The sequence below is a fragment of the Parus major genome, chromosome 2, assembly GCF_001522545.3.
Source record: "Parus major isolate Abel chromosome 2, Parus_major1.1, whole genome shotgun sequence".
In the NCBI taxonomy this organism is placed as follows: domain Eukaryota; kingdom Metazoa; phylum Chordata; class Aves; order Passeriformes; family Paridae; genus Parus; species Parus major.
Window position 1 is genome coordinate 35,305,574 of NC_031769.1, and position 13,409 is coordinate 35,318,982.

The 13,409-nt window shown below is 36.0% G+C and overlaps 1 protein-coding gene across 7 annotated transcripts in view; it reads right to left on the minus strand.

Moving 5' to 3' along the window:
- TBC1D5 (TBC1 domain family member 5) overlaps positions 1–13,409 on the minus strand; it is a 288,758-nt gene that overhangs the window by 11,423 nt on the left and 263,926 nt on the right. For all 7 annotated transcript variants that reach the window (XM_015618197.2, XM_015618202.2, XM_015618201.2 and 4 more), the window contains one exon: positions 12,643–12,742. In XM_015618197.2, the coding sequence (XP_015473683.1) occupies positions 12,643–12,742 (100 nt within the window). The remainder of the gene's footprint in view (positions 1–12,642; positions 12,743–13,409) is intronic.

Here is a 13,409-nt window from a genome sequence, read left to right on the forward strand (position 1 = left end):
TTATTCTCTGGCCTCCCAGCTCCTACTTTCCCCCTCTTTAAGAAAACAGCAAAGATTCCTAGAGACAGATTGGCAGAATGAGATGGTATCTGTCAACTGAAAATGAAGGATACCTTTGTGCCACTCCTGTCTTACATACACAGACTGAACCCAAATCCCTCAGTGATACTCATTTAGGAAGAATGCTTTACTGCTTATGAGTATTTGTATCCCAGGTACTAAACAATTAGAGCTTTGTACCATTAATCCACACCTGCATTACATTTGTTTGCTTTTAACAACGTCCTGCGTGTTCAGGGACCAAATCAGTGAAAAGCCAGAACTGCTGTTAAGAGATGATCCTGACAAGGACAAATATGATGACACTGCCAACTCTGTCACAATATGAAGTTTCAAGTAAAAGCATTGAGTAATTTGGTATGAGCTTTGTGTTTACAGAATAAATAGCAAAATAATGAGATGTGGGAGACGGGACAAGAAGAAAGATTAGAAGAGGAGAGGTAGATTTAAAACTTGTGTATAAACACGTTTGAAATTGAGTCAGGGCCAGAAATCAGTAATGGGTATAAAGGAGGAATGGAAAGGGCAAAGAGGAGAAAGGATCCACGCCTCAGTACTAAATGAACCGCTAAAAAGCAATATGAGATGTAGAAGGAATGAAAGAGGCTAGAGCCATGAAAGGCAATAGCAGACAAAAGTCAAGGTGATGTGATAAAGGTCAAGAGCATCAGTGAAGGTATGATAACTCAGCTTTGCATAAGCAGCCTGCCTGAACAATCTATGAGAGAGATCTATGCTCACGTTATTTAGCAGACATTATTTACTATACTACAGTGGCAATGTCCTGAAGCAATGCTGTACAATTTTTCAAGTTGTACAATTGAACAATTTTACATGAGAAAGACACTGCATTATGAAGGCCAGAAATAATAAAAAAACAGATCTTTCTGCAAATATGAAGCATCTTGAATTGAGAAAATCCATAATTATTGCAACATTTTACTTGCTTTTTTATTTTACATCTAAATTGTCTAGTACCTCAATTTAGTAAGCAAAATATATTAATATTTATTTATAAAAGAATAACTCATGTTCTGTTTTCCACTGTTTCAAAGAATGCATGATTTCCTTCTTTTAAAAGGTTCAGAATTTGAAACATCAGAAGTCCAAAGCCTTCATAGGCAGGACAGCCATACTTGATCACAGCCTGAATCACTGAATTCAACTGTCTTTTCCATTTCTCAGCATTACAAAGAAAAATATTCCATAGTGTGTGATCCCCACATAAATTAAACCATACATTAAAAAACTAGGCCATTCATACTGACTAATCAGATGGACCAAGAAAATTATTCAAGGCAAACCTCAAACCCACTGAAGACTAAATGAAGGAAAGAAATCTAAAAAAATTGGGACAAGAACAAGAAAACGAAAGGTATTCCACATGATGTGAAAATACTCTACTATTATTACTGTTCTTTAGTGATATTTGTAAGTCAGTATTTAAAAAAATATGGAAAAGAATCTATCATCACTGACAAACCCAGCTGTAACCGTGTTTGATGAGCCAGTACACTGAGAAATTTCTAAAATCTGATGAATGGAATATGATAGTTACCCAGCAGTAAAAATTACTAGAAATGTTTGTATCATCACACATTTACTTTAGCAAGATTAATGCCAGATTTTGATATTAGCTTCAGAGGAAAAAAGATTAGGAGCAAAAAGGTAGGAAATACAGCTAATAAGTAGCAACTGAAGCATAAAGGCATAAATTGGGATGTCCTTCTCAAGTGCAATGAAACAGAAGGAAGGTACAATTCCTTGTGGAATTGGCAATGAATCCTTTTCTTAAATATGTCCTTGAACTGCATATGGCTTCTAATCTGCTGCCCTCATATCTTTTGAATGCAAAATTTTTAAACTTTCAAATAAGTGGAAACCAAATTTACCAGTGCTCATTCTTCTTCCCTGGCTAATGAGTAGGAAGGAATTAAAAAACCCAAAACCCTTAGATGAGTGAAACATACATGCAATGTGATTTTGCATGAGTGTCTTCTTGATCACATACTTCTGCTGGGGCCACTCTTAGAAATCCATGTGGACTGGAAAGAGAGGTTTGATAGCAAGAAAGGTGGTAAAGATGCTCTGCAGCAGCCCTCTTGTGAGTGGCTGTGCCAGGGCACAGCATCCTCACTGGGGGAACTCTCATCCAAGAGAGTTTTCCCACTGCTGGGGGGAGTCAGTTGCTGACATCAAGAGGGAAAACAAGCTCTCAAGTGCAGACAAAAGCTCATTTTACCTTTTTGTATCTCAAAAAATACCCTTGCAACTAAAAATACTTTATTATATACTATTTCAAGAGTGCTAGGAAGCATATTTGATGTGATATTACTCAGCTGAAGGATTTTTACTTTAAGCTGAGATGTATGATTTAATTATTCTTTCTTCACAGGAGACGTTACTGTACTTGGAGAAAAGTGCTTCGTGTATATGAATGAATTGGCCACATATTGATTTTTTTCCTTATCTGCTGCTCTATATCATTACCTCACAGCTCTCTTTTTTGTTTTTTTATCTTTAAAAAGCCCTGCAGATGTCAATTGGGAAGTGAAAACACCTTCTTACCTTTAAAAAAAACCAAACAAACACTGATACAATGAATCAAACAAACCAATTATGTGATTTCTATATTATTCAAAACAGTTTGATGCTGTGCTATAAATATCCATCTATTGGGAAAGCTGTTGTTATTCAAAAGTTATCAAAATCCTATCGTACATAGAAAACTAAGGTTAAGGTAAAATATTCCTGACTGCCTTGATTTTTTTTTTCTCTTTTTCAAGATTTCATTTAGCTGACACCAAATGTTTTTTGCAGAAAAGGACAATATTTCTTTATTCAATGAAGTTCTTAGTAGAGGGAAAAAAAAATGAATTTTGCAACTTCTCACTGGTGGTCAGAGCACTTCTGTGAGATGTACGAGATACCAGACAGCCATTACAAGACTTTGGATTTGTTTCAAAATAGTGCTAACAGACACCTGACTGTCACAAAATGAATTGTCATACTCTGACTGTGATCCTGACTAAGCCTCAGAAATACCGGAGCTGTTAAATCAGTTGTTCTCTTCAGAAGTCAGCAACATTATCCACTTTGATGGATGCCCTCAAACCAGATTCACATCTCAAAGGATGATGCCTTTTATATAATGGATTGGAATTAGTTTTGGGTACTTATTCTTAAATGAGGCGATTTGTTTAAGTTTGATAGATACTAGATCAGTAAATCATTAATTACTTCTTGAGTGAGACTGTGATCAGTTGCTTTGATATACTTTAAATCCAGCTGCAACTAGAGAGCAGGAACATGCAAATGATTGCATTCATTTTTTAAATGAATTAAAAACTAAAAGAATTAAAATTAATTAAAAGAATTAAAAAAATTCTTTTTTAAAAAATAGGGATAAATGCTGTAGCAGGTAGTGAGTTTGTTAGCAACAGTTGAAACAGTTAAAAATTAAGATTAAATATATTTTTCATTTCTTGCTCTTACAGTTCAAATTGTGAATCACTTTAGATTCCCACTCACTGTAGAAGTAATTTTTTTAAAAAAAACAGGATTTCTATTTCCTTCCCCTAAATTAATTGCTAAATTTTAAACTGAAGACATGCTGTCTATAGCGACAAGAGAGAAAAAACATGCACAGCAGCTTCTAGCAGGAGAATTAGAGAAAGCTTATGCTGTCTGATGATTGAAATGCTCCATATTGCATGATGGTGTGAGCAGTCACTGCTGAGTTCCCAGGCCAGGGAAAGGGGCTATTCAAAACATTCCTCTCTGAATATGGAAAAGCTGTTAGGCTTGGGGTAATTATTTTAGAGGCTTATTAAATAAAGTAACTTTCACTGAAAATATTTCTTGCATTCAATATAGATTTTGCAGCAAACCCAACCAGCGCTGCACTAAATGAATGGGCAAACTTGTCTGCTGTAGACAAGGTTCCCTCGGGCATCTCTTCATGGCCATCCATCCAGAAGACAAATCTGCACCTCTTCCCTTCCACCGAGGAGGTGGGAGACAAACACCCTGCCAGATGAAGGCACAAAACACACTTGACATAAAATCAGATGGATGTGGAGAAAACTAAACTTCTCTGAGGTTCTTCGTTTTCTCTCGCACTGCTGCTTTTGCAGTGCATCTCCCTCCTAATGATTTCTATTTTAAGCTGGTCTCCGTGGGGCCTTTCCAGGAAGATGACTCCTGCTGAGAGGAGCTAACTTGAAATAGCTGCAAGCTGTATTACGAATGCTGCTTTTCTACTACTAGCTCCTGATCAATGACTTGTGAACAAGCAACAGTCCCAGAGTCATGTTAAATCGACTTTTTTCACCCTTGTTTCCACTACTGAGAAGAGAGCTCAAACTCAGAATGCAAAAGTACCTTCTCACTTCCACTCTAGGCAGGAGGAAGGAGAGAATTGAGGCTATTACCTCTTCATTTTTCCAAGAGGAAAGCCAAGAAATTCCAGTGTTCCCATATATATCAAGGCACAGCCAACTCTCTGGTCTCATATTCCAGTACTTTTGTATGATTGTCTTTATGAAATCGGGGTTTACAGAAAATGTTTCTAACATTCCTGGCACAATATACTACTGATAGCAAGACTTCCTTTTCAAGAACATTAAGGGGGTAGAAGAACAGACTGGGACTTTAGCTTCTTTAGCTTCTGATAATCAATCTTTCTCTCTTTTCACAACAAATATTGCTTTCTTACCTCAGGTCTGTTGAGCACAAAAATGAACTCTAGACCTTAACATTGGTTTGTGGCCTTTCTAGAAAGACTAAGCTGTATGACATAGTGATATTGCTGTTTAATAATGCAACTCAGGATGTTTCTAACTACTGCATTTTCCTTCCAGCATTAAAAATACAAATGAGAGGAATTAAATTCCCTTCTAAAACAACAGTGTTTGTGATCTAAGTGTTGATGAAGGCAATACTCCTAAGTAGCCTTTCATTTACCTCTCTCACTGTGAATGCCAACACTTATAGTAACAATTACACATTATATTAAAAGCATCACTTAGTAATATTTGAGTCTTCAAGAACTTAAAGACCCTAAGAATCTGAAGTATGAAATTATCTGTGAAACACTGCATTCTTTAAAACATTTATTTGAATATAAATGATGTATTTATACAGTGTTGAATATAAGTGAAGTATTTATACTTCAGATTCATGTGTTGTGCAGAGCACCAACCCTTGATCAATATTTAAAGTCTGGTAATGCTCTTGACATCAGAGAAATAGTAGTAAAAAGTTACCAATCGTCAACTCATAGCAAGGCCCAGAACTGCAGATGTACAAAGAAGGAGATTGGTAGGGTCATGAAGTCATTTTGTCCATCCCTTGCTCAAAGTCACAATTTTTAGCTGTGAACTCTAATGTACACACAGATTATGCTTAACATATACCTCACATCTGTATATTTATGGAAATAATGGGGAAACTAACAATTTAGTCTTACAACAATTAAGCATCTGCTAAGATTTTATTTCCTTAAAGCTAGAACTGGAAGAGAAACCACTGCCTAAGACATGCTGGAAAGGAAAGGGTGGATTGTCAGTGTACTTCAGTATGAGGGAGATGCTCACTGAGCAGCAGGGAGGAAGCAATGGGAATTCACTGGAAGTTGCAAGGAAAGCTGTTAATCAGGTAATGGGGGGGTGTGTAAGCTTCATTATTTTAATCTCCTTTTCAGTTAGATTACTGAGATGAAAGCATCTGTAGGTGCCTACCACAGCTGGACTTTCAGGACTGGCACAGTTGTTATAGAAAGAAAGCAGGATTGCTCTGAGTTGAATCAGTTACTTTTAACCTTAGAAACTACCCTTAAGTGACAAAAATGTGGTAAAAATTCATGGAACATCAAGAATTACACTTTTATTCTTTATATATATATATAAATAAATATATATCTCTAAAATGACCAGAAATGACAGTCTTAAAGTAAGTCTGTACAACAAATACTTGTTGTATACTATGCTACCCAACAAATACTTGTTTTCCAGTAAACATTCCTACATTTGATTCAATAAATTCGCTAATGTTCTTTCTTTATATGCTGTTTTTATAGGTTATTTTACATCATTATTTCTAACCAAATACAGCAATGCCTTAGACTCATGTTTGATGTGGCCTTTTTTGCTATCTTTTTTGGCTTTTTTTTGCTTTTTTGATATCTTTTCTAATCACATTGGATGTATAAACAATGGATTATTTTATTTATGTCACAAGCATAAGAGAACTCACTCAATGCATCTACTTTCTCAGCAAATTCTGAAGTATTTCATTTCAGCACAGGGCAGCAAAATAATGCCCATTTAATTTCACCCTTACAAAAATGTCATAACCTTTCATCACATGACACATAAAACAAGAATTCAGTGCTATCTTGCATACATTTAACAAGCATTGTGTCCAGATCTATATTGGGCAGTATGTCAGTCCCTAAATCAAATTTTTCCTTTCCTTTCCCCACTGTAAAGGATCTTCATAATTAAATGCATCCTTATAACAATTGCACTGACTGTTAAAAGAGAGAGGAATGAAATAAAATGAAACTTTTGAAAGTGCTACTTCACACAATAACTAAAATTATAATAGCAACTATATCCTATAAGCTTTTATTTCTTTATTTTTATATTTTTCCTTCCTTGCTCATGGTGCTTGCAATAAAAACAGTGCAAAGGTGGCTTTGAACTGTTTTTAGTAAGTCTTCCAAATAATATTTTTCTGGGAGATGTCAGGAAGTGCTAGTGAATATAGAAGTGCCAGCACTGCTTGATGTTTGTGGCAGAGATGTCCTATGATCCCATTCAAAGAACTCTCAAAAGACTGATTTTCATTTTTCTTGTTACCATGATGCCATAACTTCTGGGCATTTTGTAAATAAATACAGTTTTTCACAGGCTACCTATGAAAGCTGAGAGCTGACATGATATTCCAAAGGCAGGATGCTGGTTTAGAAGAATGGGAGTTGAAAACTTCACTTTTCCACACCCTTCCATAATCCACAATGGAGGGGCAGAGATGTACTGGAATACTGGTGAAGGACACGGCAACATATTACAGATAGCAGGAGTGAAACTGGAAAATGCACCACAAGGAAAAGCCAACAGCCCTGTATGGGTAACTCAGAGAAGGATTCATTTGCTTTGGCTTAGTGAAGCCATGATGCTTAAGCATAAACTCAGTAGATGTAGGTCAGAGCTAAGAAGTTTTTGTGATGTTGCCTCCAAGACAAGAAGTGATTTAAAGACCTGGATATTGAGCAACATATTTCTGAGACTCACCTGAATCTCCCTCTGGCAGCTGGTTCAAGTTAAGCAGTAACAGTGTGAAGGTGAAATTAATAAAACCAGGCAGAGTTATGTTTCCTCTGTATAATTGGGTACCTTTGCACATATTTCTAGGGTGTTGTGCAGAACCCTGTGAGCTAACTCTGCAGAACTGGTATGAATCCTCAGGGCTTATTAGCTGAGGCTCTGTGCAGCAAGAAAGCCGCTAAATTGCTTCTGAATCTCTGCTAGCAGGGGAAGCAACCTTCTGCATTTACATAGTGCTGCCCTTAAGCAAAAGCAAGTGGGGAATGACCTTAGTTTCTCTACTTTTATAACCTGATAAATTGCCCATCAAAAAAATAGTTTCTATATAAAGATCTCCATATCCAAGTTAATACTGAACTAATGTTCCTTTAAATTGCTTCTCATGAGACGGACTTCCTGTGCTACATATGTAATTATTTGGTAAACTTTCCCACACTTGGAGATCTGAAACTATGTCTCTGTTGGAAACAACTGGCAGGTTCTTCTGTCTCAGGTAATGGTGATGGATTGGTTCCTGTCCCATATAAAGAGACAACACTTTGAAATTCAGCATTTTCTGGAATTAAACTGGCAAGTTAATATAGAACCTCCACAATCTCTCATATTGATATTTGCCTATGGTGGGCTGATACTTCTCCAGGGCTTTAATTTACTTTTTGTTAAGAAGCTGCACTTTAATTGTGGGCCAGTGCAGACATGGTGCAAACCCTAAAGATAGAGAATAGCAGATGGTGTCAGACGACAGTGACATTAGCTGGTGTCATCTGAACTGCTATTTAACAGGCTTGAGCCTGGGATATAACCAAGCTTTGCTCTTTGAAACACTCCAGACAGACTTCATGTTGAACAAACACCTCAAATTCAGTCCCATGTCCAATGTGAAGGGTGAGAGAGGAATCTTCCAGCAGATGCTATAAAGCCCTCTGAATGCTGTTTGTGTGCATGCCTCTTAGACATGCTTTTCATGATCTACTCTTAAGACATCAGACAGATGTCATATTTACCAGTTACCAGGAAAAAATATTTTTATGAACACACTTGCTAGCTTTATGCTTTTATTTTCAGATAGTGCAAGAAAGGAGGAAACAATCAAAATTCTTCAAAATGAAGTATCATTATGACAGGTAATAATAATAACATTGTAATACTTAAATGGTGTATTATGGCTTTCTGAATCATTGAGCCTTGAGGAATTTATGTGCACTAACAGCAGAGCATTCTTTAGCATATTTCTCCCAGAAAGAAATATGCTAAAGAATATTACCATATTTCTGAAATCACCAGTGACAATATTATTTCCTGAAAAAGGATAGTGCTTGCAAGAAAGTAACATCAAGAAAATGTATCTGTGATGATGCTGGAGCAGTGATAGCTATGGCAACTAAACTTTTTCACTATTAGCTGAGTAATACTCTGCATTTATTTTGTGAACAAAGCCACATGACAGGTTTACAAGTTTGGAAGCATTTTTGTTTCAATAATGGAAAAATTTAACACAGGATTTTTTTTATTTTTTATTTTTTTGAAAGCTATGTCAAACTTGTGAAAACAGATGGGAGCAGAAGTAAAATCTGCTTTCCTGTATTGCCATTTTACATACTTAAATTTTTACATTTGACCTTGGAGGTGTTAAAAGGAATTTCCCTGAGCAGTACTCCAGTGGTTAAGGGAGAGAGGGAAGAAAAGTAAAGATCTTCCAATGCACAGCCCTGAGACAGAGACAAAGATGACAAAATAACTTTCCTCCATTTTAATAATGAAGCCCCTATTTCTAATTTCCACCCATAGCACTAAGTAGCAATATTTCAGAGCCATCATTCATTGCCATGGTAACATGCCCTGATATTACAAGTAGTTAATTATGTTGTTGCCATGTTGTAGACTGTGGGGTTTATTTACAGAAGGAGATAAACATTTAATGAAAACATCTTTGAATATATGAACAAAATAAAAACTGCCATTCTATCCCTCATATTCAAAACAGCATAGACAATTTCATGGTTATTTTGATAATTTCTCAGCTACAACACATCATCTCTATGTCATGAAGTAACTCTGCACCTGACTGTCATCTGGATCTCCCTTTAAGGGAAAGAACCTGAGGAAAGACAGCCAAAAAATCCTCAACTGTCTCATTATAAATCATGAGAAAAATATTCTGTAATTGTTAGATATTGTGATAATTTTGTGGCAAATGATCACTGGATATGCATTTTTATAAGCCTGGATTACTATTGTTTTGTTATAATGTGACCTGCAAATGCAATGCATCATACAGGGGAAAGAACATTGCCTGAGTAATTATGTCTGAAAAGAACGGTTTACAACATCAGTCCAAAAAAAGGGAGATTTTTAAGAATAAGCACTTAAATATTATCAAATTTAAAATGCAAGCCTGACTGCTTGATTGATATATTCATAATCCATAGAAATGTTGTCTAACTCTTTGCTGAAAGAATTAGTTCTGTAAGTCTCCCCAACTTTTATATATGTGCATGTTTTTATCAACAATTTAGACAACTATTAAATATATGATGGTTATGTCTGCAGTTAGAAGGGCAGAAGAAAACTGAGAACATCACAGAGTTACCTCAATTATTCAGCTAAAATGCCAAATGGCAAGAAGTGAATTTTAATATCATCAAAAACAAGGAACACATGCAGAAACAAACATTTCCTGATTTTACCCACAGGATAAATGCTTCTGTTTAGAAAGCTGTGATTCACCAAATTTTAAAGGTCATAACATATTATCACCTCAAACTATCACTGCATCAAAGAGCACTAATGTGACGCTGCATTACAAATGTTTAAAAAGAGCAATGCCACATGAGAGTAGAGAGATGACCTTCCTTGTGGTAAATAATTTCTGAGCCCAGTGCTGGTACATCATATCCTGATACAATTAACACACTTGAAAAGACACATTAAAATCCTGAAGAATTCAAAGGACCACAAAAATGATCTGATCTGAAAAGTAACCCACAGAAAATGAAACGTACTTGTCTAGTTAGCAAAGACAGTGCTGAGAGATTACTTTATCACCGTGTATACGTAAGTTAAATGAGGATTTTCGACTTTTCTGTGAAAAATGCTACATGAGCCAATAGCTGGGTGCTGAAGTCAGAAAAATTCAGCCCCAGAGGAAGCAGTAATATCCTTGAAGTTAAGTGTTCTGACAGTTTACAAGAGGAGTGATATAACTCATCTGCTCTGCTCTTTCTGAAACAGAGCCAATTCATGGGTAAATGAATACCTGGGGGAGAATCAGATCAGGTGCTTCAGCAGCCACCGTTAACTTTTCCCTTTAGAAATAACCAGATATGTTCTTGGGTTTTATTTTGCTGCCCTTCTCTGAAACCCTGAGCAATGTATGGACTGTGGAGATAATCCTCAGGGGATGTTCTGTGATGCACCAGAGAATCCATTTTCTTGCACAGCCTGCTGGCATGTGCTGCATGGACAGACAGATTTCCGGTCAGGTGGGATTTTGCACATCAGCAAGAATCGTGGTGGGGTTTTTTCCCTGCCTTCATGTGGATCATCTGCTGGCTGATTTGGGCATACCTAAACTCATCAATTTGCCACAGGTGTAGAGGCTGTGAAGGCTGGTGGTGTCTCTGTCTCTCTTGTGCTGTTTATCACTCATAACTGTTAATCTCTATAGGATATAAACACACTAGTATAAGACGAATTCACAAAGTTTGACAAGACATGCAGGAATATTGTGAGGAAGTACACAGAATAGATGTGGAAGAGACTATGCTAGCAGAGTGTTGCAGGGGTTTCACAATGCACCCAGCAAACTTTGCAGCCAAAGCTCTATAAGGGATGGCTTTCCTTGTCCTGTGAGGGTAACAAACCACTCCACAGTGCTCCTGGGAGACTACGGTGTAATGCTTTTGTTTCCAATATATTTGGGAAAAAGAATTTAACACCTGGATACACAGATCACAGATCATATGCTTTCAGTTCATGAATCCACTGCTGAAAGGCAGACTGCTTCAAGGAGCTTTGCCTGGGTTTATTCTGATCTCTGGTGCAGCTATAGTTGGTGAAATGTTTATGCGTGGAACTGATACCCTTGCTAAACACTCCTTGTCTTCTTTCCCAAAGGAAAGAAACTTCCGTTTTTCTTCTTGACACAGCAATCTTTTCCCCATCATTTCAGTAGCTAATAATTTATCCCTTCACTTGCTTCTAATCTCATTCTTAGTCATGTGCCTTCACAAAAGCAATACAATACATCAGACTAAATCTGTCGGGGCTAGAGGTTTAGACTTGGCTTTTCAAGGCTGTGATTCGTAACCTTCAAGCAATACAATATTTATAACTTTTCCTAGGCTTATAACAGTGGCTAGTAAAACACCCACATAAAAGAAAATACAAATACAATATGGTTTTCACTTCTGAACCTTCTGACCTGGCAAACAAAGATATCACATTCTTAGTTTTATCCGCTGAAAAATTCAACTTCAATTAATTTTGTTCAGATATTGCAGGCCATAAATAAATCTGAAAATTATTGCAGTTTTGCCCTGATTTCTCAACAATGGAGCTTTTTCACATAACTAAATATACTAACATTTAGAGTTCAGTTCAACACCATTGAAAAACACCATTTTAATCAAAAATATTTACACTTGATCTGAGTGAAATTTTTTTGTTTACTTTCTCTGATCTGTCTCAGCAATATGTAGGCAGAATTTTAGACTGGAGTATTTGCTGATTCTGTTCCCAAGGTATTGACTTTTATCTTATTATATTTTTTCTATTCTGAGACAAATATTACAAACTATCCAGCCTACAGTAACATTTTAACATATCACAGGTAATCATAGATTATGAAAATGTTACATTTCATGAAAGTGTATATGACTCTTATACAACTATGCTGTACACATCAAGTATCACTGAAGGATTCTTGAACTCCAAATGGACTTCAAGACTGTAAGTTCACATGGTTTGAGCTCCAACAAATCTCTTACAATACAAGAAATCAAAGGCATCTTTTTAAAAACATTTCTTTTTAGTATCATCACTGGCTCTCCTACTCCCAAGTTTAAAAGAATGACAGAATAAAGATCCAGTGGCTGGCAGCATCTGATAGAACTGAGTACATCAATTCAGTCTTCATCATGGCTTATAAAATAATATGCACTGTACTACATAAATATTGTTTTAGTTCTAACACAAACACTGAAAGAGCTTTTGCAAAGATTTACAGGTTAATACAAGGTACTGCACTTACCAAGATGTGTGTTCATCATCTTTGCACAATATTTGCACATGGCTTCCAAATCGTTTAGCTGGCCTTGTAGGAATGAAATCTGGGCTTCTAATTCCTCCTCCTACAATTAAGATATAATTAGCATTAAAACCCCCAAATTTCTATAATGCAGAGTAAAAGTAGTAGGTTAATCCTTGACATGCTTAGACCTCTTTCAACTTTTTCTATTCCTTTGTTCCTGGAAAATTTTGTCAATTCATGGAAATAGGGTTCGGTTTTAATATCTCAGTATATATTAGTACTACTGTTTTTCCTTCTAAAGAGTTAAATAAAAATCTGTCTACATTGACCTCAGAAAGGTTAACGATTCAGAATTCCTTTATAGATCAGCTACCTGGTTTTGCTTGTGCAAACACAGTATCACAAGAATGGCTGAAAAAACTCACCAAATGAGAAAAATTCTAATTACTGCCAAGTAATTTCCTCAGCTATTCCTTTGAAACCTTTTTTTAAAAAAAATTTAAGACATATATTTCATGAGACCTAATATCATAGCTCAAGGATGCATTACTGCCATGTATTTTGGCACACTTATTTTGTAAGACGTCATCCTCTATCTGTATTTAATCCTATGCACAGCTAACTTCACTTTAAGACACAATTATACATAATATTTAGGTGAAAACTATTTTAAACACACATACTATAAAACAGTTACTCTAAATTATCAAGTTATCCTGTTTAGTTTAAAATAGGAAATAAAAAAAAAATAAAATATATATTTTAAG